At 50.3% G+C, this 23,734-nt stretch overlaps 1 protein-coding gene across 1 annotated transcript in view; it reads right to left on the bottom strand.

Annotated features, from left to right (window-relative positions):
• The window catches only part of VASH2 (vasohibin 2), a 42,354-nt gene that overhangs the window by 9,071 nt on the left and 9,549 nt on the right, over window positions 1–23,734 (bottom strand). Inside the window, exons 4-5 of the mRNA XM_054167990.1 lie at window positions 14,147–14,221; window positions 2,911–3,292 (exon numbers count right to left, since the gene is read on the bottom strand). Coding sequence (XP_054023965.1) covers window positions 2,911–3,292; window positions 14,147–14,221 — 457 coding nt within the window. The remainder of the gene's footprint in view (window positions 1–2,910; window positions 3,293–14,146; window positions 14,222–23,734) is intronic.

Below are 23,734 nucleotides of genomic sequence, written 5' to 3'. Positions count from 1 at the left end.
CTCCCCTGAGCCTCCTCTTCTGCAGGCTAAGCAACCCCAGCTCCCTCAGCCTCTCCTCACAGGGCTGTGCTCCAGACCCCTCCCCAGCTTTGTTGCCCTTCTCTGGACACCTTCCAGCAACCCAACATCCTTCCTAACCTGAGGGGCTCAGAACTGGACACAGGACTCAAGGTGTGGCCTAACCAGTGCTGAGTACAGGGGCAGAATGACCTCCCTGCTCCTGCTGGCCACACTATTCCCTATGACAACGTGATACAAATTTGCCCTCAAAACTCCATGACAGGGCAGGAAAGGTGGCACCAGAATGTAGGCACTATGATGCCACTGGCAACACTCATTCCAAGGTCAGAGGGAGGAGGCAGGTGCCTGAGCCAGAAGGGCATGCAGCTGCTACGTAGGAGCCATTCCTCAGCAGGGCAGGGGACAGGAACCCAGAATAACTTGGACACAGTGCCACGTGCCTCTCCACAAGAGCTAGCCCCATACTTAGCAACACACCTGCTCTGCTCTCACTGCCAGTGGCAGGCTGGAAAAGCACCAAATCCTTTGCCACCATGACCACAAAAAGCTTCTCACACATGCCAGCCCCAGAAATACGGTCAGGGACATCCCCCAGCCCCAGTGGCAGCCAAACCCTCCAGCCCCCTAGCAGGCTGCCCTGTCTCACTGCTGTTTCCTTCCAGGTTCTTCAGTCCAAGCAGCCAGCTGGGAAACACCAGCCTGACAGGGACTTGCTTGCCTCACTCACCCCATATAACCCACTCTGTGATTTAGCCTGAGGTGGTAAGCAGCAGGTAACAGAGGGCAAGCTCCCTGGCATGTCCTTCAAGCAACCACCAACATGGCTGTCTCATGGCACCTCTTGCAACTCACATGCAAAGAGCAGAGATCCCAACCTGCACCCATATCACCTACCCCACCAGCAACAGCCCCAACCATGAACGAGACCTTCTTCTGTAGTCAGTGAGAAAAAACCAAGCAATAGGTTCTTGATGGCCAGGGGTGAGTTCAAGTGTTTCCCAGGCTGAAGGAAACTAAGGACTTGAAAACACACCAAGCCCTGTAAGAGAACCACAGAGACAGGCGTATGCATACTCCCAGCCCATTTGATACCTTAATGTCAGGCCAGGTTCAACCTGCTGACATGGAGCAAGACCAACCTCTGCAGGACAGGAGTAGGCACACCTACCTCTGGGGGCACTGCCCAAGGACATGCACCTGTGAGACTCAGGGGTGACCTTATTGCTCTCTACAACTACCTGAAGGGGGGTTGTAGTGAGGCGGAGGTTGGTCTCTTCTCCCAGGCAACCAGTACCAGAACAAGAGGACACAGTCTCAGGCTGCGTCAGGGGAGGTTTAGACTGGAGGTTAGGAGGAAGTTTTACCCAGAGAGAGTGATTGCCCATTGGAATGGGCTGCCTGAGGAGGTGGTGGGGTCGCCGTCGCTGGGGGTGTTCAGGGCGAGGCTTGACAGGATGCTTGGTTGTATGGTTTAGCTGATTAGGTGGTGTCGGATGATAGGTTGGACATGATGATCTTGAAGGTCTCTTCCAACCTGGTTAATTCTATTCTATTCTATTCTAACATCTGAGAAGGGCTGGTTTTGGATAGCTTTGGAAGGCTATAGGGAAGATTTCATAGAATCATAGAATCAATAAGGTTGGAAAAGACCTCAAAGATCGAGTCCAACCTGTCACCCAACACCTCATGACTACTAAACCATGACACCAAGTGCCATATCCAGTCCCTTTTTGAACACCTCCAGGGATGGTGTCTCCACCACCTGCCTGGGCAGCACATTGCCTCTGCTCAAATTAGAGAAGGCTACGTTCAGTCTTTGACTCAGGAAAGAATATAAACATCTTCTAACTGAAGGAGAGAAACTGGGCAGAATTTGGTGGAATGTGTTAAAAGAGTTTTGCTATTGTAGCCTATTGTATGCCTTACTTACATGCATGCCAACAGAAAATAACCAATGAAGATGTGACACACGTGCTGTGGTAGGTTGAGAGACCAATTACAGTATCACAGTATCACAGTAACTAAGGTTGGAAGAGACCCCAAGGATCATCAAGTCCAACCTGTTCCAACAGACCTCACAACTAGATCATGTCAGCAAGTGCCACGTCCAATCTCCCCTTGAACACCTCCAGGGACGGTGACTCCACCACCTCCCTGGGCAGCACATTCCAATGACGAACGACTCGCTCAGTGAAGAACTTTCTCCTCACCTCGAGTCTAAACCTCCCCTGGCACAACTTGAGACTGTGTCCCCTTGTTCTGGTGCTGGCTGCCTGGGAGAAGAGACCAACCCCCTCCTGTCTACAACCACTTTTCAGGTAGTTGTAGAGGGCAATGAGGTCGCCTCTGCAATTCTCCCAGCACAGGCAAAAGAAACGACCCAGACAAACGGATTGCAAACATGGTGGAAAGCTTGAATGCAGAAACAATGGAAGTTTTACAGGGAACCACAAGCACCATGACAAAAGAGAGAGAGATCCCAAAACATACCCAAGAACATCCCACCCCCACCTGGGGGTACACCCAAACCCCCAAGGGCTCTTTCTACCCCCCCGCAACCCAGCCTTGGGCCTAGCCAGGCCCAAGAGAGGCTGCTCACCCTATTACCTAGGCAGCGGTGAGGGAAGAGAGGACCCCCTGCTGAAGTTTTATAGGGGAGCAGGGCATTATGGGATGAAATACCTGGCTTCCTGTGACCACCCACTGGGCTGGGCCCTTTTTTGGGACCTCACAGGTGTGGCTTGTGCGGCAGCACCCAGCCTAAACCACCACACGTGCCTTCTGACGGGCTGCGCAACTCTGCTGTACAACGTGATAAACGCCTTTGCCTGCCGCACTTCTCGTCCTGGAAGCTCTGCTCAGACACCTACACAACACCCTGTGACCTACCTTCATCCTCATATCCCTGGCAAACTTCTCCAGCTCCTTCCTGACCTCCGTGCGCATCATTTTGGACACATTGAGGACCAGCTGCTTCCACTCGATGGGCTGGAAGCTGTGCGGCTCGTGCGGGACGTACAAGCCGATTTTCACCTTCTTGACCGAATGCAGGTACTTCTTATAGGAGTCTTCAAAGTCAAAGATGAGGTCGCTCAGCGTGCGGTAAGTCAGAGGCTTGTCCATCAGGTCCGACCTCCTGCTCATGCCCAGCGAGCCATAGCGGCCGTTGCAGTAAATCCCGAGCACCACGTGATGGAAGTAGTTCCCTGAGAAGTGGGTTTTAAAGCTGATGGGGAATCGCTCCACGGAGGGCTGCCCGTTCGTCAAGTAGCTGGCGTGCACTGTGTCAAGGCAGCACGGGGCTGGGAAGGGAGCAGGCACCGCCACACCTGCAGCACATCCCTTAGCAGGTGGGTTTCTTTTGATTCTGAACTGCCAAGTGCTGCCTTGGCAAACAGACATTTGTTCTCACTGTGCCCCAGAAACAAATGGGCTGCCAAAGCCCTTTTCACTGCTTGGGGAGTAAGATAGAATCGTAGAATCAATAAGGTTGGAAAAGACCTCAAGGATCATCAAGTCCAACCTGTCACCCAACACCTCCTGACTAACTAAACCATGGCTTCAAGTGCCACATCCAATCCGCCCTTTTGAACACCTCCAGGGATGGGGACTCCGCCACCTCCCTGGGCAGCACTTCCCAATGGCCAATTACTCTTTCTGGGAAGAACTTTCTCCTCACCTCCAGCCTAAACCTCCCCTGGCACAGCTTGAGACTGTGTCCTCTTGTTCTGGTGCTGGGTGCCTGGGAGAAGAGACCAACCCCCACCTGGCTACAACCTCCCTTCAGGGAATTGTGGAGAGCAAGAAGGTCTCCCCTGAGCCTCCTCTTCTGCAGGCTAAGCAACCCCAGCTCCCTCAGCCTCTCCTCACAGGGCTGTGCTCCAGACCCCTCCCCAGCCTCACTGCCCTTCTCTGGATGCGTTCAAGTGCCTCAATACCCTTCTTAAATTGAGGGGCCCAGAACTGGACACAATGCAGTAGTTCAGACAAGGAAGGGCCTGACTCTTAACCACATTTCAGGGTGAAGGGAAAAAAGGCACAACAGTGTTTGTGTCAGCATGCCAGAAGAGAAACCACCCTCAGCAGATCTGTGGCAACTCCCCCGTTCAATCCCAACAACAAACTCCCATGCGTCTAAAAGGGAGCAGTGTTTTCCTCCACTTCATGATGGAGCTTGGTATGACTCAGGTTATTGATCCTCATTTTCCCACATCTTCCAATAGTAGGAAAAAAAACCCCAACATCTGAATGTCACCTCTTCAGGATGACAAGCTGCCTTCCCATCTGTAAACCGGCCCTCAGCATGGCCGTTCATCCTGCAAGAGTGTGTGTGCATGTCACCTTTGTCATGCATTGCAGAGACAAACAAAGGCAAGCTCCCAGGCGGGTAATTAATTAGCTAAGCACACAGACAGTCAGGGACAAACGATTTTGAAAAGCAAAACATGTTCCCTGAATCACTGGCTGGCAATGTCAAATGCACCACGTGCAGAGGCGACAGGGCCAAGCTCCCCCGAGAGCGCAGCAGATGATTTCACAGGGGAACTATGCATGGGGCCTGGGTCATCTCCTCGGAAGGCTGCTGGCCTGTGCCGGGGGGAGGAGAGACTGAGATCCTCTCACACGGGCAGGTTTGCGTCAGTGCCTACGTGGCACATGGCTCCCTGCTGCTGATCCCTGCTGCTGATCCCCGAACAGCTGAAACCCACCCTGGCTCCACATGCTGACACCTGGCCCCTGGGACAGCAGGTGTCCTTCCCCTCTACAGCTGAGATCCCCACCTACAGCTCAGGAATGGAGGAAGGATGACCAGAAATGGCCACAGCCACACACTGCAGCCTGGGGTTGCTCCAGCCAGAGACACCTGCTGTAACCCCAGAGCCACTCCCAGAGACAGACATGGTCAAGGCAGTCAGTCAGCGTGGTGCCACTACAAAAACACTGGCCCGAGAGGCAGGATAGCATCAGGGCGGCCTGAAGAACTGAGGAGCAGGGTCAGCTACCATTTCAGCTGCAGGAATCCTGCTCTAAGGATTTCCAGCATCCCCTCTTCCCTCTGCCCAATGCCCAAAAAGGAGGTCTTCAACAGCAGTGAAACCAGAGCCACTGCACAGCTGAGATGCCCTGGGATGTTACTGTGGCCAGCCTCCTTCCCTGGCTGCACAGCACAGGTGTTCAGCAGCTACTGGGAAACTGAAAACACAAAAAGCCTTTGTACCAATTACTGTGAACCACGATTCCAACTCAGTTCTGGTCCTGCCCAGCCTGACACCCCACCTCACCATCAGCACAACTCTTCAGGATGCTGACCCCTGCCCACACCCTGCATTTCACCTCCTCTCTCTATAGGGAAGCAGGAGAAGCATCCAGCAACTCTCAAGATTGTCTCTAAAGCATCTTCTCAAGAGCACATTTCACCCACCTGACACTTGCTGAATTTCACATATTCACACTTTTGCCCTTCAAGTGAACACAGAAACCAACTAGTAAGACAACTGCCCAGAATCTGAGGTCAAAAGCAAGGAGTTAGACCTCTGTATGAAAAGGAAACTTCATTCTAAAAAAAGGCAATGAAAACATGCTGGCAAAATCTTTCAAAACAGCCACAGGGAGGCCTTTTGCTTCAGTGTCAAAGCACATTTGTGTTCAATGCTCAATGCCATCAGCTTTAGCAGTCTGGAGAAAAACATACCAGAGGGTATAGGAACGGACAACACCGTGGGCCCAGCTCCTGGTGCACTTCAGTGTCTGTAGGACAGCAAGTCTGGACAAGCGAGCAAAGTTCAAGCCTCCCTTACCCCAAACACAACCAGCCAAGGCCTTGTGCACTCACCTCACAGCATCACAGTATCACCCAGGTTGGAAGAGACCTCAAAGATCATCAAGTCCAACCTGTCACCACAGACCTCATGATTAGACCATGGCACCAAGTGCCACATCCAAAACCCTCTTGAACACCTCCAGGGATGGGGACTCCACCACCTCCCTGGGCAGCACATTCCAATGACGAATGACTCTCAGCGAAGAACTTTCTCCTCACCTCCAGCCTAAACTTCCCCTGGCACAGCTTGAGACTGTGTCCTCTTGTTCTGGTGCTGCTTGCCTGGGAGAAGAGAACAACTCCCACCTGGCTACAACCTCCCTTCAGGGAGTTGTAGACAGCAAGGTCTCCCCTGAGCCTCCTCTTCTCCAGGCTAAACAATCCCAGCTCCCTCAGCCTTTCCTCACAGGGCTGTGCTCCAGACCCCTCCCCAGCCTCACTGCTCTTCTCTGGACACGTTCAAGTGTCTCAATGTCCTTCTTAAACTGAGGGGCCCAGAACTGGACACAGGACTCAAAGTGTGGCCTAACCAATGCAGAGTACAGGGGCACAATGACTTCCCTGCTCCTGCTGGCCACACTATTCTTGATACAGGCCAGGATGCCATTGGCCTTCTTGGCCACCTGGGCACACTGCTGGCTCATGTTTAGGTGGCTGTCAATCAGCACCCCCAGGTCCCTCTCTGTTTGGCAGCTCTCCAGCCACTCTGACCCCAGCCTGTAGTTCTGCATGGGGTTGTTGTGGCCAAAGTGCAGCACCCGGCACTTGGACTTGTTGAATGCCATCCTGTTGGACTCTGCCCATCTGTCCAGTCGGTCGAGGACCTCCATCCATTTGCGGTCTCACCAGCATCAAAGACAAATCAGCTACATTGACATGGAACAGAAATAGCTCTACGTCCTTCCATGGTCTTGCTGGATTACTGTTGCACTAGGACTAGCATCTCCAAGGAAAAAGCCCACACCACTGGTAGAATCACAGATTACAAACACACTGCAAGGTCAGAATGGGGCCCAGTACCATTATAGCCACGGGAAAAATGCAGCCCAGGGTCACCTCATTGAAAAGGTCACCTTGCTCTAGGCCTTAAAAGGAAGCTCCTGTGTACATCAAAGCCATGTTACAATAATTTGTGTCCCACAGACGGATTCTGGCAGAAGCCCATTGTATTTATCATTCAGGGTAAGTGAAAAAGCAGTATCTTTTATTAACACATAGGAAGCTTTCAAACATCACCACTATTTTTCCCCCTCATTATGAAAGGATTTCCTCTCTGCTCCCCGAGTGCCTTTCTATTAAGTTCACACAAAGCTTTGGTGGCCACCTGCCACACATACACACTTCTACCACAAGGTCTCAGAGAAGTTGCAATTTAATCTCATTAAATACTAGGTAGGAGTAAAAGAATCTTTTCAGGACGTAAATTACCCACCATCAAATAACCCAGCAACAACCGCTGGGGAAATTAACCTTTTAGCTACAAGTTGCTTCTGCTGAGTGACTAGTTAATGAGAGTCCCCACCCGAGATGAAATACACAGCAAAGGGGCTGGAAAGGCAGCTCAGATCTTCCCCTCCATCCATGCATCATTATTATTTCCTTTCCACTCTGCTCTACCCGAGGAGAGCTGTATTGTGGCAAACAAAAGGCAACGACACAGCGATGCCGCAGCTGTAATCACACTTTTGAGCTGGGAGTGTAACTGCAGGATGAAGAGTCAGGGAGTAAATTATGTGCCACAATAGAGAAGCAGGAAAGAGAAGGAGAGGGCAAAAGCAGCTGTAACTAAAGCTCAGTGGCCTCTCGATCCTGGGTCCTCACGTAAATCAAAGCAGCAGAAAACCAGCACTGAAGGGCAGTGATCTCCCCGGAGATCACACAAGAGGGACCTCAAACTCTTGGCAGGCCACCTCTTGCACAAACAGCCCTCCTCTTCCCCAGCACCCAGGAAATGCACAATATTTGCATCTCCACCAGGGTCGCTTGTCCCAGTCCCTCAGAGATACCCAAACCCTGCCCATGATGACTCAGCTCTTCTGCAGACTCGTACCCTCAACCTCAAGGCCCTCAACCTCAGTTTCTTCCACCCAGCATACACACCAATGCCAGCCGTCCACGACTGAGTTTACTGAGAAAAATCAGATAAGCATAGTACAAAAGGCACAATTACCTCAGCCTATTTGCAGGAAAAGCACAGTGCAAAGCAGCAGCACACACTGTGTGTATCAGGCAAGGGATGAATTCTGCTCCCTTACCACAGAAGGCTGATTTTGAAAGAAACAAGGTTGGGTCAAAGGAGCATGAGAAGCACTGGGCCCAAAGCACACAACACATTTTAGGAGTGACAGGCCATTGGGGCATGGCTTTATTAGCAAGTAGGGGCTCTTGAGCACACCGATACTGCTAGCAGCCTGCAGAAAGGGCCAGATTTCCAAAGTCAGCATACAGCTCCTACAGATCTGCAAATCAACACGAACACCACTGCCCTCTGAGCAGTGCTCATTGTTGTGCTTCCCATAGTCCCATTGCCTTCACCACTGTGATGGTGTAAGTCAGAACATAAGAGGTCAGACTGAACCAGCAGCTTAACCTGTCTATTTTCCCAACACAGAAGGAAGGGGAGAGTAACACACAAAAACCTCAGGATTTGGACACACACAAAAGGTGAGATAAGAGCAGAGTTTACTGAGAAAAATCAGATAAGCATAGTACAAAAGGCACAATTACCTCAGCCTATTTGCAGGAAAAGCACAGTGCAAAGCAGCAGCAAGCAAGCCAAAAGCCTAAGCCAGAAAACTACTCCCCCCATCCCTCCTTGTCCTGCCACCATCCTAGCAGAAAAGAACACCACCCCCAACAGCCTGGAACCCAGAAGCAGAAACAGGAAGCCTCCCATGTTACAATCTCAACTTCAAGCCCCACACTACTTTGCTCCAGCCAGTACCTTCATTCTTTTGAAGCTGGTTTGACTGCAGTATGGTATGAACAACAGCAGCAGACTCAGCTCAACCCATGACAACCACCCAGGTACACATGGATGCTGAGGAGACATCCAGATTCCCAAAGCAAGCAGATTTGGGACACAAAACCTACACCCTGGCCACTACCCAGATTTTCCTGTGCAATGGGGCAAACAAGGAGTCAGTTCAAAAGAAAAAGGGAGAATTAGTTAGCTCAGTCAAACCCTTAGTTTTCAAACTCTGGGGCAGGAAGCATCTGAATGGGTTTCCTTTAAATCTACACACTCATCCAATCAATCATTCAGCCAACACCCTTCTGTGGCTTGGGTTTTGGTTATTGGTGTTTTCTCTCCACCCCCTGGGTGAACTCTAATAAGAAAAATGTCCCACAGAAGCCCAGGCATCTTCCCCCTCAGTAAAGACCCTTCCCTACACAGGCATCCCCACTGCAGAGCACAGAACAGCTGCTCCCAGCCACAAAAAGAGACTTGAAACCCTTTCACCTTGCCAGCAGCAGCTTGTAGAAGAAAAATGTTATCTTGCCTTTTTACTTTCTTTCTTATTAATACAATATCAGAGCAGGATATTTACAGATGTCAGCACTGTGACTCTAGGCTTCAAACAGCTCTGAAAGAAGGTCTTAGCTGCTGACAGCACTCACTGGACAGCAGCAGGCTCCCTATGGCTAGGTGAGCTTGGGTAACTTGCCACCACCCTGGGAAGCACAGCACAGGAGGTGAGGGGACACACTACAAGGACCTCACCCACTTGCACATAAGCAAGCTTCAACAGGAACTTGGGTGGAAGGGGGGAAAGGCTGCCTTTTCCAAGCTGACAGCAACTCTGCAAGGGGTATGCCAGCTGCAGGTGAGGAGGCAAGAGCCATCCCTGCACTGTGCCCCCACACTGCAGCACCAATAGGGACCCAGACCTGCAGAGACCCATAGGGGCAGGGGATGTGGAGAGACCCTCTTCCTCAAAGCCCAAAGGTGAAAAGCCCTGCAGAGCCCACAACAGCTCAAAACAAACCAATGCACACCCAGGTTTCAGACAAAAGAGCCAGCATGCTTCAAAACCATCAGATAAGGCTTCAGTGGAAACAGAAGAGCTCTTTTTCCCAGCACCCAAGCAACTGCTCACAACATCAGAGGGCCTCTGACTGCCAGCAGTAAACACTTGGAGAACTTTCCAACCACAGCCTGGAGTCAGACAGTATCTCCCACAGGCTCCAGGCAAGTTGACATGCCAGGTTTGGGATTGTTTACTGTGAGGCAAAGTGCTACTGAGCTCACATCTGGATGTCATTTGCAGAGAGAGCCCAGATTGTCCCCAACAGCTCCAGTAGCCATGAAGAAATGGCTTGAGCAGCTGGCTCAGCCTCCCAAAGAGGCCAGCAGTCTCAGATGACTATCTTTAGACTAGACTATGACAATGGAAGCAATTAAAAGTGCTCTCCCATTTCTTCCCAGCTACCAGCAAGACCCTCCTTGCCCAATAGTTCCATTAGCAAGTGGGTCAAGCTGTGGACAAGCATGTAGGACACAAAGAAGGGCACTGCAGGGACATCAATATCCTGTAATGACTGCAAGACAGTCCCTCACTGAAAACACTTCCAGCCTAGGGATGTGCCTACTAGGCAGGAGGAGCAGGATAGGCTGGGGTATGCAGCAGTGATAAACATCAGTCACTGATTGAATGCACAGAAGGTGTAGTGCAGAAGCTATTAAATAAATTCTACCTCCTGAGGCACCTTCTGCTCTACTCTTCCTCATTTAATATCATTGGACAGGGAGAGGTCTAATACACTGCATGGGTTTGACCATTACCTTGCATGAACTGAGAGAGCCATGCTGAAGGCAATGGGAGTGAGTTATGTTCACCCAGCACAGACAGGCTGTGACACACCCTGAGGATGGATGCACTGTGCTGCATCCCTCTCCCCCATCTGATATTTTGCTCTCTCCATTTCAATAAAGGGAATACAGCATGGATAAAATTTTCTTGGCACTTTGTGGTTTCCCATTCCTTTCACTGAGCACAAGCCCTTTGGATCCTTGCTGAGAAAAAAAAATGGGCTGAGTGCATCATTACTCAGCTGATCTACAACTGAACTGAGAAAATGCCCTGGGGAAGACAGCAGGAAGAACGCTTCTGGCAAGGCACTGATGAGGAGACTGTGTGAGCAGAGAGGTGTGAATTCATCTCAGACAGCTACAAGAAGAAGAGCTGTGAGAAGAAGAGCTGTGCAGATTAATGCAAAATACTCTCAGAAGATCTGTATGAGCTTTCAGTCATCTCACAAGCAGCAGTTCCCTCAGTGCATGCAGGCGAGAGAGCGCAGGATTCTAGCTCACTGCCCTATAAAAACGCTCCAGTTTGAAGGCAATTACACAAAACTGAATTCTGCACCAAAAGGGTTTACAGAAGCATTTTGTAAGAAGTCATCCAGCAAAAGGCAGAGTCAGCAAGCAGCTCAATTAAAAGGACATCTCGCTAAGCTGCTCTGTGCGAGTCAGCCTTTGAATGAAGGCTCACACCAAGGGTCCTCTGTAGAGGGCTGTGCTCTATTTGGTATCCAAGCAACACAGCAAAGCCTGCCAGCACAGAGATTACAACCAGTACTTTATTTCCAGAGACAGAGAAGGGAACCAGAGATTAACACACATGGAGGGACGCTCATCCTAGGCATTTGTGAAGATACTGGGAGACATTGGTTTGACACTCCAGAGAGGGTAAGGGCATCTCTTATCTGGTAACTGCCTGACCTTAGAAATCAAGTCACAGCTGCTGGCCTCACCATGCCTGCATCCAGAGGGCAATGCTGAAGATCAAAATCTCATGGTTGAGAAAATAAATCAGCAACATCCACACATGCTGTTAAGAGATTTTCCCCAGAGACTCACACGGTGCACACACAGGAGGAGCATCACGAGGTTCTGCACAGGCACAGCCTTCGTCACAGCCACTTCCAAAGCACAAACCTGCAGGTGGCCCATACATTCCCCACTGCTACACTCTTTCTGTACCCACACCTCAAGCAAAATATTTAGGTTTTATATTGCATGGATCTTTTAAACTTTAACACATCTGCTACCAGACCACCACTCCAGCAGCCAGCCCCTGTTCTCACACAGGAGACTTCCAAGACAGCAAGAAGCAGGAGCAAGGAAGTCATTGCGCCCCTGTACTCTGCATTGGTTAGGCCACACTTTGAGTCCTGTGTCCAGTTCTGGGACACTCAGTTTCAGAAGGGCATTGAGACTCTTGAACATGTCCAGAGAAGGGCAACGAGGCTGGGGAGAGGCCTTGAGCACAGCCCTGTGAGGAGAGGCTGAGGGAGCTGGGGTTGCTTAGCCTGAAGAAGAGGAGGCTCAGGGGAGACCTCATTGCTCTCTACAACTACCTGAAAGGTGGTTGTAGCCAGGAAGGGGTTGGTCTCTCTAGCAACCAGTACCAGAACAAGAGGACACAGTCTCAAGCTGTGCCAGGGGAAGTTTAGGCTTGAGGTGAGGAGAAAGTTCTTCACAGAGTTGTTAGCCATTGGAATGTGCTGCCCAGGGAGGTGGTGAAGTCACCATCCCTGGAGGTGTTTAAGAGGGGATTGGATGTGGCACTTGGTGCCATGGTTTAGTCATGAGGTCTGTGGTGACAGGTTGGACTCAATGATCTTTGAGGTCTCTTCCAACCTTAGTGATACTGTGATACTCTGAAGTCATAGAAGACAGGCTGGTGCCACCCCTGCCTAAGCCTTCTCACAAGGTAATCTCAACCAGGGAGGGGAAAAAAACCCTTAACTTTTTTATTCCTAAAGTATCATCTAATGACAGGAAGATCCATCCAAATCTTAACAGTCCAAAGAAACTTCAGGTGACACCAAATATTGTAAACCATTGCTTTCAACTGTTTTGCTTCTGCCTGCTCAAACAAACAAAAAAGGCAGAAAAAAACCCTCTCTTCAAATGAAAATAAAGCAGTCATAACTTTCACATCAACAAGAACACTTTTAGGTGATCATTGTCATCTGTTCACTACTAATGTGTTTCCCCTCTGCTCGTGTGGTATACAGAATCATCAGTTCAGTGCTACAAATACAGCACTAGGAGCCACACTGACACTGCAGAGCAGCATCAACTCCACCTGAAGATTATTCTCCACACCCCTTTCACCCTCAAACAGTTTGGGACACAACCCTGAAACTAGAGCAAGCACAACAGATCTACTGAAAGAATTTGTTTCTGGAAGGGCATTGGTCTGAGTCTTTTGCTGACATCAAGACCCCCAGACCCCTATCCTCCCCTCTAGCTGCATGTAGACCCTGCCAGCACACGCTGAGGAAGACTCATCACATACAGAGCCACCTCTCAAACTTGGACCTGAAGCCCATCCCTGGTGCATGGAGAGCCAATTGCAGCCACCAGCAGCACCCAGACTGGGACCTCATCCAGCAAGGAGTCTCACACACCACCTGCTTGGCTCAGCCCACCTCCCCATCTAACCCCACAATAGCCAACTCCTCTCAGGAGGCTACACCAGGCACTACCTGCCAGGCTCTGCCAGCTCCTTCTCTCACGAGAGGGGGCAGCAGCAGCAAGCAAACTGCTGCACAGACATGCCATGAGAGGGTTTGCTTCAGGATTTATTTTTGGTTGGGGTTTGGTTTAAATCAAACTTCATCAGTTGTGGCAAGGCATAGCCCACATACAATTACTTCTCTAAGCCAGACATGCCGTGTTCTAGTGTTTTAGGATGATGCAGGTTGATTTATCAGTGGGTGAAGAAGCAAGTCAGCCTCTAAACAAATATATTCTTAGAGGGTTTTTTTCTGAGACTGAGTGGGAAGAAAGCATTGTGTTAAGGTAAAGCTTAAATATTGAACTATAAATGCATGTTTCTGCACAAAGCACAGCTGTGAGCTCAGAGATAAAAAACAACATGACCTTGCCATGTAAACATTAGATTAGACAAATATAGGACAGAAGCTGCATGCCTTAGAGGTTACCAAGCTGTAACAATAGCTGCTAGAGAAATACTAATGCAGAAAACAAGGACTGTGTAGACAGATACTTACCTGGGCAATTTTGGCCAGATCCTGATATTATGCAGATTATCAGGGCAGGAGGCAAAGTCAGCACAGCCAGAGCATGACACTTGTGAACTGGCCACAAGGCACCCAAGCTCCTACTGACGAGCCCAGGCAACTCAGCAACTTGGTGTTCAACACCATGGCAGTTCCCCTATCTGCTGGCACTCACCAGGAGCTGTGACCATCTCAAATGGCAGCCAGGAAGGGCAACATATTGAACAGAACTGAAGTGGAAAGAGTCACAGGCATGTGAAAGGATACATCCCCAGGATAACTGCTTCAAGGCATTTGATAGGTAAGGACTCTCTGGTCATTTCTTTTGCTGTCTCCATTAACCTGGAAGAGAAACAAAATAAGTTTTCAGCCCTTTCAGTTAGAGCAGTTGACAGGAACCAAAGTGGTCTCTTGTACACAGATAGCCAGGCATTTCAGGTTCTTATTTCAGCAAGCACTGGTGAACTTGCTTCTCCTCTTCAGGAACTTGCCACAGCTCTGTTGACTTCTGCAGGAGGATTGGTAAATAAATGAACAATAACTTAGTAAATAAATAAATCAAGGGTGTTTGGCATCCTTATGCCTTCCAGCCCCTGAAGCATCACTTCAGACTGTAACACCAAGTCCTGCTGAGATGCAAAAGCTGGCAGTCAAGCCAAGTCCCACAGCAGGATCAAGTTTAGCTTATTCTTAAAATAATCCCAGCTCTTCTCTGGAAAAAAAAAACCACAACCAAAACAACACAACACAACCAAAAACCAGAGGAGAGAGGATGGTTACATGACAGCTCCCTGCAAGCTACAAATGACTCCATCAGCCTATAGCTATAGGGGGAAAACAAATAATGCAATGCCTTTTTTAATCAAAGCCTGCTCTGCAGAAAGCTCTGCCTGCACAGACACATCAGTGCAAGCTGAGCTGTCTTCTTTCTGCTGCTCCCTAATTGGTCTGGGAAGTGCAGGAAATTGCATACCCAAGATCTTGAAAGCTCCTAAAGTCTAGTTACAAACTGGACTCCCATCTTTGGAGTACAAAGTTTGGATAACACTGCGATGAGAACTCAGACTGATAAGGCCACACCATGAGTCCTGTATCCAGTTCTGGGCCCCTCAGTTTAGGAAAAGATGTTGAGATGCTGGAAGGTGTCCAGAGAAGGGCAACAAAGCTGGGGAGGGGTCTGGAGCACAGCCCTGTGAGGAGAGGCTGAGGGAGCTGGGGTTGCTTAGCCTGGAGAAGAGGAGGCTCAGGGGAGACCTTCTTACTGTCTCCAACACCCTGAAGGGAGGTTGTAGCCAGGTGGGGGTTGGTCTCTTCTTCCAGGCAAGCAGCACCAGAACAAGAGGACACAGTCTCAAGCTGCACCAAGGGAGGTTTAGGCTGGAGGTGAGGAGAAAGTTCTTCATAGAGAGAGTTGTTGGCCATTGGAATGTGCTGCCCAGGGAGGTGGTGGAGTCACCATCCCTGGAGGTATTCAAGAGGGGATTGGACGTAGCACTTGGTGCCATGGTTTAGTAGTCATGAGGTGTTGGGTGACAGGTTGGACTTGATGATCTTTGAGGTCTTTTCCAACCTTATTGATTCTATGATTCTTTGTTAGAGAAAATGATGGGGAAGGGGAAAAAAAACACCCACAAAACACTATCTGAAAGCATAAGGATCTGGGTTTCCCACAAATTCAGCCTCCTCATGCATTTGAGACCTTGTACTGAGTGCAAATGGCCATCCAGCTTTCACTGCTATTACAGCCTGTCACAGCTCTTCCATGTCCCATTTATCCAAGTCAGAAATTATCTTTTCATTTGTAAACAACTGCCCTTTACACTCTGCCTGCAGTACAGAAGACAAATTAGTCTGCCTGCCTCCTGCCCGCTCACAATCAGCCACAGAAACCCCACTGCTGGAAGCATGGAGCAGCACTGATGAGGGTGGACAATGGGGCTCCTTTATCCCCCCACAGAGGCTCCTCAGTGCTGGTGGCAGCAGGAGCTGCTGCAAGGCCCTGTCTCCATCCTCAGAGGCATTACATGAAGACAATGCACAGGAGATCCCCATGTACAAGGTGATGGATTGAACTTCCCACCCCCTAACTCCAGGAGTCCAAAACCAAAAAGGCAGAGCTGATGGGGAACATGCATCACAAGCAGGAAAAAAAATCAGATCTAAAGGTGTTTAGCTTCAAGCCATTTCATGTGGAAGGAGGAACCAGGGAATTCCAGGCCTGTCAGCCTGACCTCAGTGCCAGGCAAGATTATGGAACAGGGCATCTTGAGTGCAATCACACAGCACTTACAGCATGGCCAAGGGATCAGGCCCAGCCAGCATGGATTCAGGAAGGGCAGGTCCTGCCTGACCAACCTGATCTCCTTCTATGCCCAGGTGACTGCCTGGTGGATGTGGGGCAGGCTGTGGATGTAGTCTGCCTGGACTTCAGCAAGGCCTTTGACACCATCCCCCACTCCTGGCCAAGCTGTCAGCCCCTGGCCTGGACAGCAGCTCTCTGAGCTGGGTCAGGAACTGGCTCGAGGCTGAGCCCAGAGAGTGGTGGTGAATGGTGCCACAGCCAGCTGGCAGCCAGGCATTAGTGGTGTCCGCCAGGGATCAGTGCTGGGCACCATCCTGTTCAATGTCTTTATTGATGATCTGGACGAGGGGGTTGAGTCCATCATCAGTAAATTTTCAGATGACATGAAGCTCAGGGCAGGAGTTGATCTGTTAGAGGATAGGACAGCTCTGCAGAGGGACCTTGACAGGCTGGACAGATGGGCAGAGTCCAAGGGCAGGAGATTAAACACATCCAAGTGCTGGGTTCTACAACCCCATGCAGTGCTACAGGCTGGGGTCAGAGTGGCTGGAGAGCAGCCAGGCAGAAAGGGAGCTGGGGGTGCTGGTTGACAGTAGGCTGAACATGAGCCAGCAGTGTGCCCAGGTGGCCAAGAAGGCCAATGGCATCCTGGCCTGCATCAGGAATAGTATGGCCAGCAGGAGCAGGGAGGTCATTCTGCCCCTGTACCTCAGTACCAGGAAAGATTATGGAGCAGGTCATCCTGAGTGCAATCACACAACACTTAGAGGATGGCCAAGGGATCAGGCCCAGCCAGCATGGGTTTAGGAAGGGCAGGTCCTGCCTGACCAACCTGATCTCCTTCTATGCCCAGGTGACTGCCTGGTGGATGTGGGGAGGCCTGTGGATGTAGTCTACCTGGACCTCAGCAAGGCCTTTGACACCGTTCCCCATAGCAAGCTCCTGGCCAAGCTGTCAGCCCATGGCTTGGATGGGAGCACACTGCGATGGGTTAGGAACTGGCTGGAGGGCCGAGCCCAGAGAGTGGTGGTGAATGGTGCCACATCCAGCTGGCAGCCAGTCACCAGTGGTGTGCCCCAGGGATCAGTGCTGGGCCCCTTGCTCTTTAACATCTTTATTGATGATCTGGACGAGGGCATCGAGTCCATCATCAGTAAATTTGCTGACGACACCAAGCTGGGCGCAGGAGTTGATCTGCTGGAGGGTAGAGAGGCTCTGCAGAGGGACCTCAACAGGCTGGGCAGATGGGCAGAGTCCAACGGCATGAGATTGAACACATCCAAGTGCCGGGTTCTGCACATTGGCCACAACAACCCCATGCAGAGCTACAGGCTGGGGTCAGAGTGGCTGGAGAGCAGTCAGGCTGAGAGGGACCTGGGGGTGCTGGTCGACGGTAGACTGAACATGAGCCTGCAGTGTGCCCAGGCAGCTAAGAGGGCCAATGGCATCCTGGCCTGCATCAGGAACAGTGTGGCCAGCAGGAGCAGGGAGGTCATTCTGCCCCTGTACACTGCACTGGTTAGGCCGCACCTCGAGTACTGTGTCCAGTTCTGGGCCCCTCAGTTTAGGAAGGAGGTTGACTTGCTGGAACGAGTCCAGAGAAGAGCAACAAAGTTGGTGAGGGGTTTGGAACATAAGCCCTATGAGGAGAGGCTGAGGGAGCTGGGGTTGCTTAGCCTGGAGAAGAGGAGACTCAGGGGTGACCTTATTACTCTCTACAACTATCTGAAGGGAGGTTGTAGACAGACGGATGTTGGTCTCTTCTCCCAGGCAAGCAGTACCAGAACAAGAGGACACAGTCTCAGGCTGCGCCAGGGGAGGTTCAGGCTGGATGTTAGAAAAAAGTTCTATACAGAAAGAGTGATTGCCCATTGGAATGGGCTGCCTGGGGAGGTGGTGGAGTCGCCATCACTGGAGGTTTTTAGGAGAAGACTTGACAGGGTGCTTGGTGCTGTGGGTTAGTTGCTTGGGCGGAGTTGGATTGGTGATGGGTTGGACGCGATGATCTTGAAGGTCTCTTCCAACCTGGTTTATTCTATGTATTCTATGTATTCTAAGTCATTGTGCCCTGTACTCAGCACTGGTTAGGCCACACCTTGAGTCCTGTGTCCAGTCCTGGGCCCCTCAGTTTAGGAAAGATGTTGAGTTGCTGGAAGGTGTCCAGAGAAGGGCAACAAAGCTGGGGAGGGGTTTGGAACACAGTCCTGTGAGGAGAGGCTGAGGGAGCTGGGGTTGCTTAGCCTGGAGAGGAGGAGGCTCAGGGGAGACCTTCTTGCTGTCTACAACTCCCTGGAGGGAGGTTGTAGCCAGGTGGGGGTTGGTCTCTTCTCCCAGGCAAGCAGCACCAGAACAAGAGGACACAATCTCAAGCTGTGCCAGGCGAGGTTTAGGCTGGATGTTAGGAAGAAAGTCTTCACAGAAAGAGAGATTGGCCATTGGAATGTGCTGCCCAGGGAGGTGGTGGAGTCACCATCACTGGAGGTGTTTAAAAAAAGACTGGATGAGGCACTTGGTGCCATGGTTTAGTTGATTGGATGATAGGTTGGACTCAATCTCGAAGGTCTTTTCCAACCTGGTTCATTCTATTCTATGTGGTGTATGCCTGGTTAACATGATCCAAGGAACAGTGCCAGCATCAATTCCTCAGGTCAACACCTACCCTGACCCTGCTGCTGGTGGGCAAACACAGTAACCACACTGGAGCTCCTGTGTCACCATGTGCAGCAGTCAGGTCTCCTAACATGCTTTTATTACAGGCTCACTGCTGTCATGACTTCAAAGTGTTGTAAGTATGGAGATAACATGAATGGCTCCACAGTCAGGGGGGGAGTCTTCAAAGTAATTACTCTAAATGAGCAGTCAAATTGCTACCAACTTCCCTGTCACAGCACTCACACTCCTTAAATACTAAGTTGTAGTTAATGTGCACTCAGTTTACAAGGCACATAGACACTGGTTCTGAAGCACTGCTCTCCAGGACACTGTATGGTTACCAAGACATTTAAATCCATCCAGAAAGGCATTTTGCTTCCTTAAAAACACTCTGCCCACTAGTTCAGGGGTACTGCCACTGTCCCTTGAGGCTAGCAGCAGCCTTCTCTTCCCTTTACATCTATTATCAGATAGATGGGCTCAGAAGGGACCCTAAGAAGCCCTCCAGTCCCACCTCCTGCTCAAAGCACCTGGGTCCAGGAGCTGCAGCAGGTGCTCAGCAGCCATCCCAGACCTGGCAGCTCAGACATGGCCACAGTCTCCAGGTTGTGACATTGCTGAGGTTCTGTGCAAGAGGCACATCAGTCAGGAGGTATCACCAATGCTCAGTGAAAGGGCATCCATTTGCACTCCCAGGGCAGATCACAACCCCATGCACATCCAGCCCAGAGTCCTGGGGAATACTCTGCAAATAGTCTGGGGTCTTTCTGCATTTACAGTACAGACCTCAGGGGGTTGGTCTCCTCTCCCAGGCAATCAGCACCAGAACAAGAGGACAGAGTCTCAAGCTGCACCAGGCAAAGTTTAGGCTTGAGGTGAGGAGAAAGTTCTTCCCAGAAAGAGTAAGTGGCCATTCACCATCTCACCCCAATGCTGAAATCACTTCAGAGATGAGCAAACACTTAGGAGGAGAGGTTGCCCATTACCTTCCCCAGAAAGACCCCTCCAGACTTCAATAAAAAGTGAGATCCTCCAGAACATTCTCCACAAAATCCTCCTTCCCCTGTGCTTGCATGAGGTACATAACAACCTCCCTCTCCCGAGTTTTTCTATGGCTCCTGGCAACTTTACTCTGCCCAACAAAGCCAAGAGAGAAGCAAAAGGCACCAACAGGAGCAGGAGGAGGTAAAACAGCAGAGCAGCTACAGTTTGCTCCAATGGCCCATCATATGCTGAACATAGCACCACATCTCTAGTGTTCTCCCTTTGTGCAGGAAAGAAGCAGATGTTCACATGCCTTCTGCAGTCTATTGTCTGGAAATGGTATGAGCCTATTTTTCTTTACAGCCCCATCAGGGCTCCTTAATAACATGGTGTGTTGAAGCAGTATTATTTTCCATGTCTCCCCCCCACCTCTTCACTGTTATTTCGTTGCATCACTCCCACATGACTGCTTCTATCACCCTCTCTCATTGCAATTGTTTGCCCATTACATCTGTAGTCACAGAGTCTCTCTCCATCTTCACACAGCAGCCTCTGAGCTGTAATTTGTCAAAGACTCCAGATCCTCCCCAAACAGTGCTTACTTCAGTCATAGGTCCCACTGATGGGGAGCACTTAACTGGAAGGAACAGCACAACACCACACCCATCTGCCACATCTGCCTGGGGGCTTCCCAGATAATCTGTGGAGGATAAAGGTATTTGTTCCTCATTGCAGCTCATGCCCACATCCTAGAACAGAAGCTTGCAAAGGGCTCATTTCTCCTGGCAAAGTCAGTCATAAAAGCTTATTATATTGAACTCACAGTTACAGGCATCACCAGATACCTGGCCAAGCTGTCAGCCCCTGCTTGGACAGCAGCACTCTGAGCTGGGTCAGGAACTGGCTGGAGGCTGAGCCCAGAGAGTGGTGGTGAATGGTGCCACAGCCAGCTGGCAGCCAGGCACCAGTGGTGTCCCCCAGGGATCAGTGCTGGGCCCCAGCCTGTTCAGTATCTTTACTGATGATTTGGATGAGGGCATTGAGTCCATCATCAGTAAGTCTGCAGATGACACCAAGCTGGGGGCAGGAGTTGATCTGTTAGAGGGCAGGAGAGCTCTGCAGAGGGACCTTGACAGGCTGCACAGATGGGCAGAGTCCAAGGGCAGGAGATTGAACACATCTAAGTGCTGGGTTCTACACATTGGCCACAACAACCCCATGCAGAGCTACAGGCTGGGGTCAGACTGGCTGGAGAGAAGCCAAACAGAAAGGGACCTGGGGGTACTGGTGGACAGCTGCCTAAACATGAGCCAGCAGTGTGCCCAGGTGGCCAAGAAGGCCAGTGGCATCCTGGCATGCATTAGGAATAGTGTGGCCAGCAGGAGCAGGGAAGTCATTGTGCCCTGTGCTCAGCACTGGTTAGGCCACACCTTGAGTCCTGTGTCCAGTTCTGGGACACTCAATTTAAGAAGGACATTGAGACACTTGAACGTGTCCAGAGAAGGGCAATGAGGCTGGGGAGAGGCCTTGAGCACAGCCCTGTGAGGAGAGGCTGAGGGAGCTGGGGTTGCTTAGCCTGGAGAAGAGGAAGCTCAGGGGAGACCTCATTGCTCTCTACAACTACCTGAAGGGAGGTTGTAGCCAGGAGGGAGTTGGTCTCTTCTCCCAGGCAACCAGCACCAGAACAAGAGGACACAGTCTCAAGCTGTGCCAGGGGAAGTTTAGGCTGGAGGTGAGGAGAAAGTTCTTCACAGAGAGAGTTGTTAGCTATTGGAATGTGCTGCCCAGGGAGGTTGTGGAGTCACCATCCCTGGAGTTGTTCAAGAGGGGATTGGATGTGGCACTTGGTGCCATGGTTTAGTCATGAGGTGTTGGGTGACAGGTTGGACTTGATGATCTTTGACATCTCTTCCAACCTTATGGTTTCTATGATTCTATATCCATTAATACACTTTTCTTCTAAAGCTCTTCCACGATCAAAGCTTGGGAGTTTGGCAGAAATAGCTATTTCAGGTAAAGGTGCCAGTTTTTATCAGAACAATTGTATTAAGAAGAGCCACAATGCAGGCTTTGCAGCATAATCCTGTACAGGAAAAGGAAACCCTGCCCTATCAGTGTCTGAAACACTCCCATCACACTCACACACCCATCATGGATCAGTAGAGGAGAACTCCACAGTGTGTCCTTCACCTACCCAGTAGAAAAGGGTACAGCACAAAGCTACACAAAGGACACCACCCTGGCTCAGGATACCTGTATACTCTAATAGCAAAGCACTCCTACAGTGGGTGCAGATACACCTGTAAATACAGATTTCATGCCAATACAGCAATGTCAAGGCCAGGCAAGGTTAGAGACACATTTTCAGACAGTCTGCCAGTACAACAGGAACACCACACACAGTTTGCAGGATCACATCTCTGCCACCCTGACTCACACAATTGTGCCAACAGAAATCTTAACATTTGCAAAAGTGTTATCTGTAGTCTAGACAGATCCACAGGGTGTCTGGCAGTCTAGAAGTTAAGTTGGTAACTAGCAGTGCCTTTTGCTCAGGAGATGTTGTAAATACTGAACTACAGCAAGCCTGCAACCCTTAACGTTATGAATTCCCACAGATAATTTACACTCTTGTTCCAAAGCTCAGCCACATGTTCTTATCTTCTCATGCATCACACTGATGCTGACAGCAAATCTCTAGATCAAGTCCTTCCCCCTTAATAGAAGGGCTCATTAATATGCCCAGGCTGCTTTAGGACACTTTCACATGAATGTATGAATATTCAATTTCCATCTAGTGCTCAGCTTCTTTGTGTCCAGCCACTGCTGTCTTAGAGAGGCTGACAAAGATCTCTCAATACTTTCATTAGCTTTGAGCCCTCAAATTATGGAATAAGCAGTATGCTTAATAGCAGTGAATCACAACTCTGGGAACAGCCTCAACTTTCAAGAGCCAGTGACAACTGGAGGTGCTCAGCATCCTGCCCAAACACCACAAATACACACTTTGTCTTGCAGCAAGCGACACCTTTCACACCACAGAACCTTGCTCAGAGCAGCACTTGTCACCTCAGAGCAAGATGCCTGCTGTTGTCATGCTGGAGGCAGATTTCTTGCAAAGTGGAACACATCTCCCAGGAAAAAACTTGCAGGTTTGGGCAGGTTTTTGAGTTCTGATGAAAACTGTCCTGGCAGCAGCAGAACAAATCACCACGGACAACTGCAAGAGAAGATATCCTCAGCTGTTACAAATAGCCACACACCCCAGATGGAGGAAAGGAAAGCCTTCAGGGACACCACAACGTTACAGTCAGCACGTTATTCACCTTCTCCAGGCTGAAGAATCCAAGACAGAGCAGGTTCTCAAGCCCTGTTCCAGTACAACAGGATCTGGGTAGCCAACTGTACTCCTAACAGCTCCACTACACTCCAAGCACTCCTGTCCACCAGGTCAAGGAGGAAAGCAGCACAGGTCTTAGGACTTAACACTGTGCAAGCCCAGTACACACCAGGCACAGGCAACTGTCCCCAGCAAGCTGGCAGCAGCTGCCCCAAGGCACGTTCCTCAATTCCTTAAATGTCAAGTCACTCACAGAAGTTCTAACAGCAACAGGACAAGGAGAGAAGTCAGACACAAATCCCCAAGCAAACACTAAGGAAGGTAAACAGAGGAAATGGCACCACTTAGGAGAGGATCCAAAGCCATCTCCAGCTGTGAGCACTGTATTGGCTCCCTTCCAGGACAGAGTACTGTCCTTATAAGCCAGGCTTTCATCTAACCCAGCAGGTCGATGACCTTTCAAGTGGTGAGGGCTGAGCACAACTCGTTTTCATCCTCCACTTCCTTGGTAAAAAGTAATGAGACAAATTTCAAAACGAGTGAGCAGCCTGAAAACTGGTTTAAGCTTCTACAAACC

This window comes from Dryobates pubescens, chromosome 2, assembly GCF_014839835.1.
Source record: "Dryobates pubescens isolate bDryPub1 chromosome 2, bDryPub1.pri, whole genome shotgun sequence".
Classification (NCBI taxonomy): domain Eukaryota; kingdom Metazoa; phylum Chordata; class Aves; order Piciformes; family Picidae; genus Dryobates; species Dryobates pubescens.
This window is presented reverse-complemented; position numbering and strand designations above follow the sequence as displayed.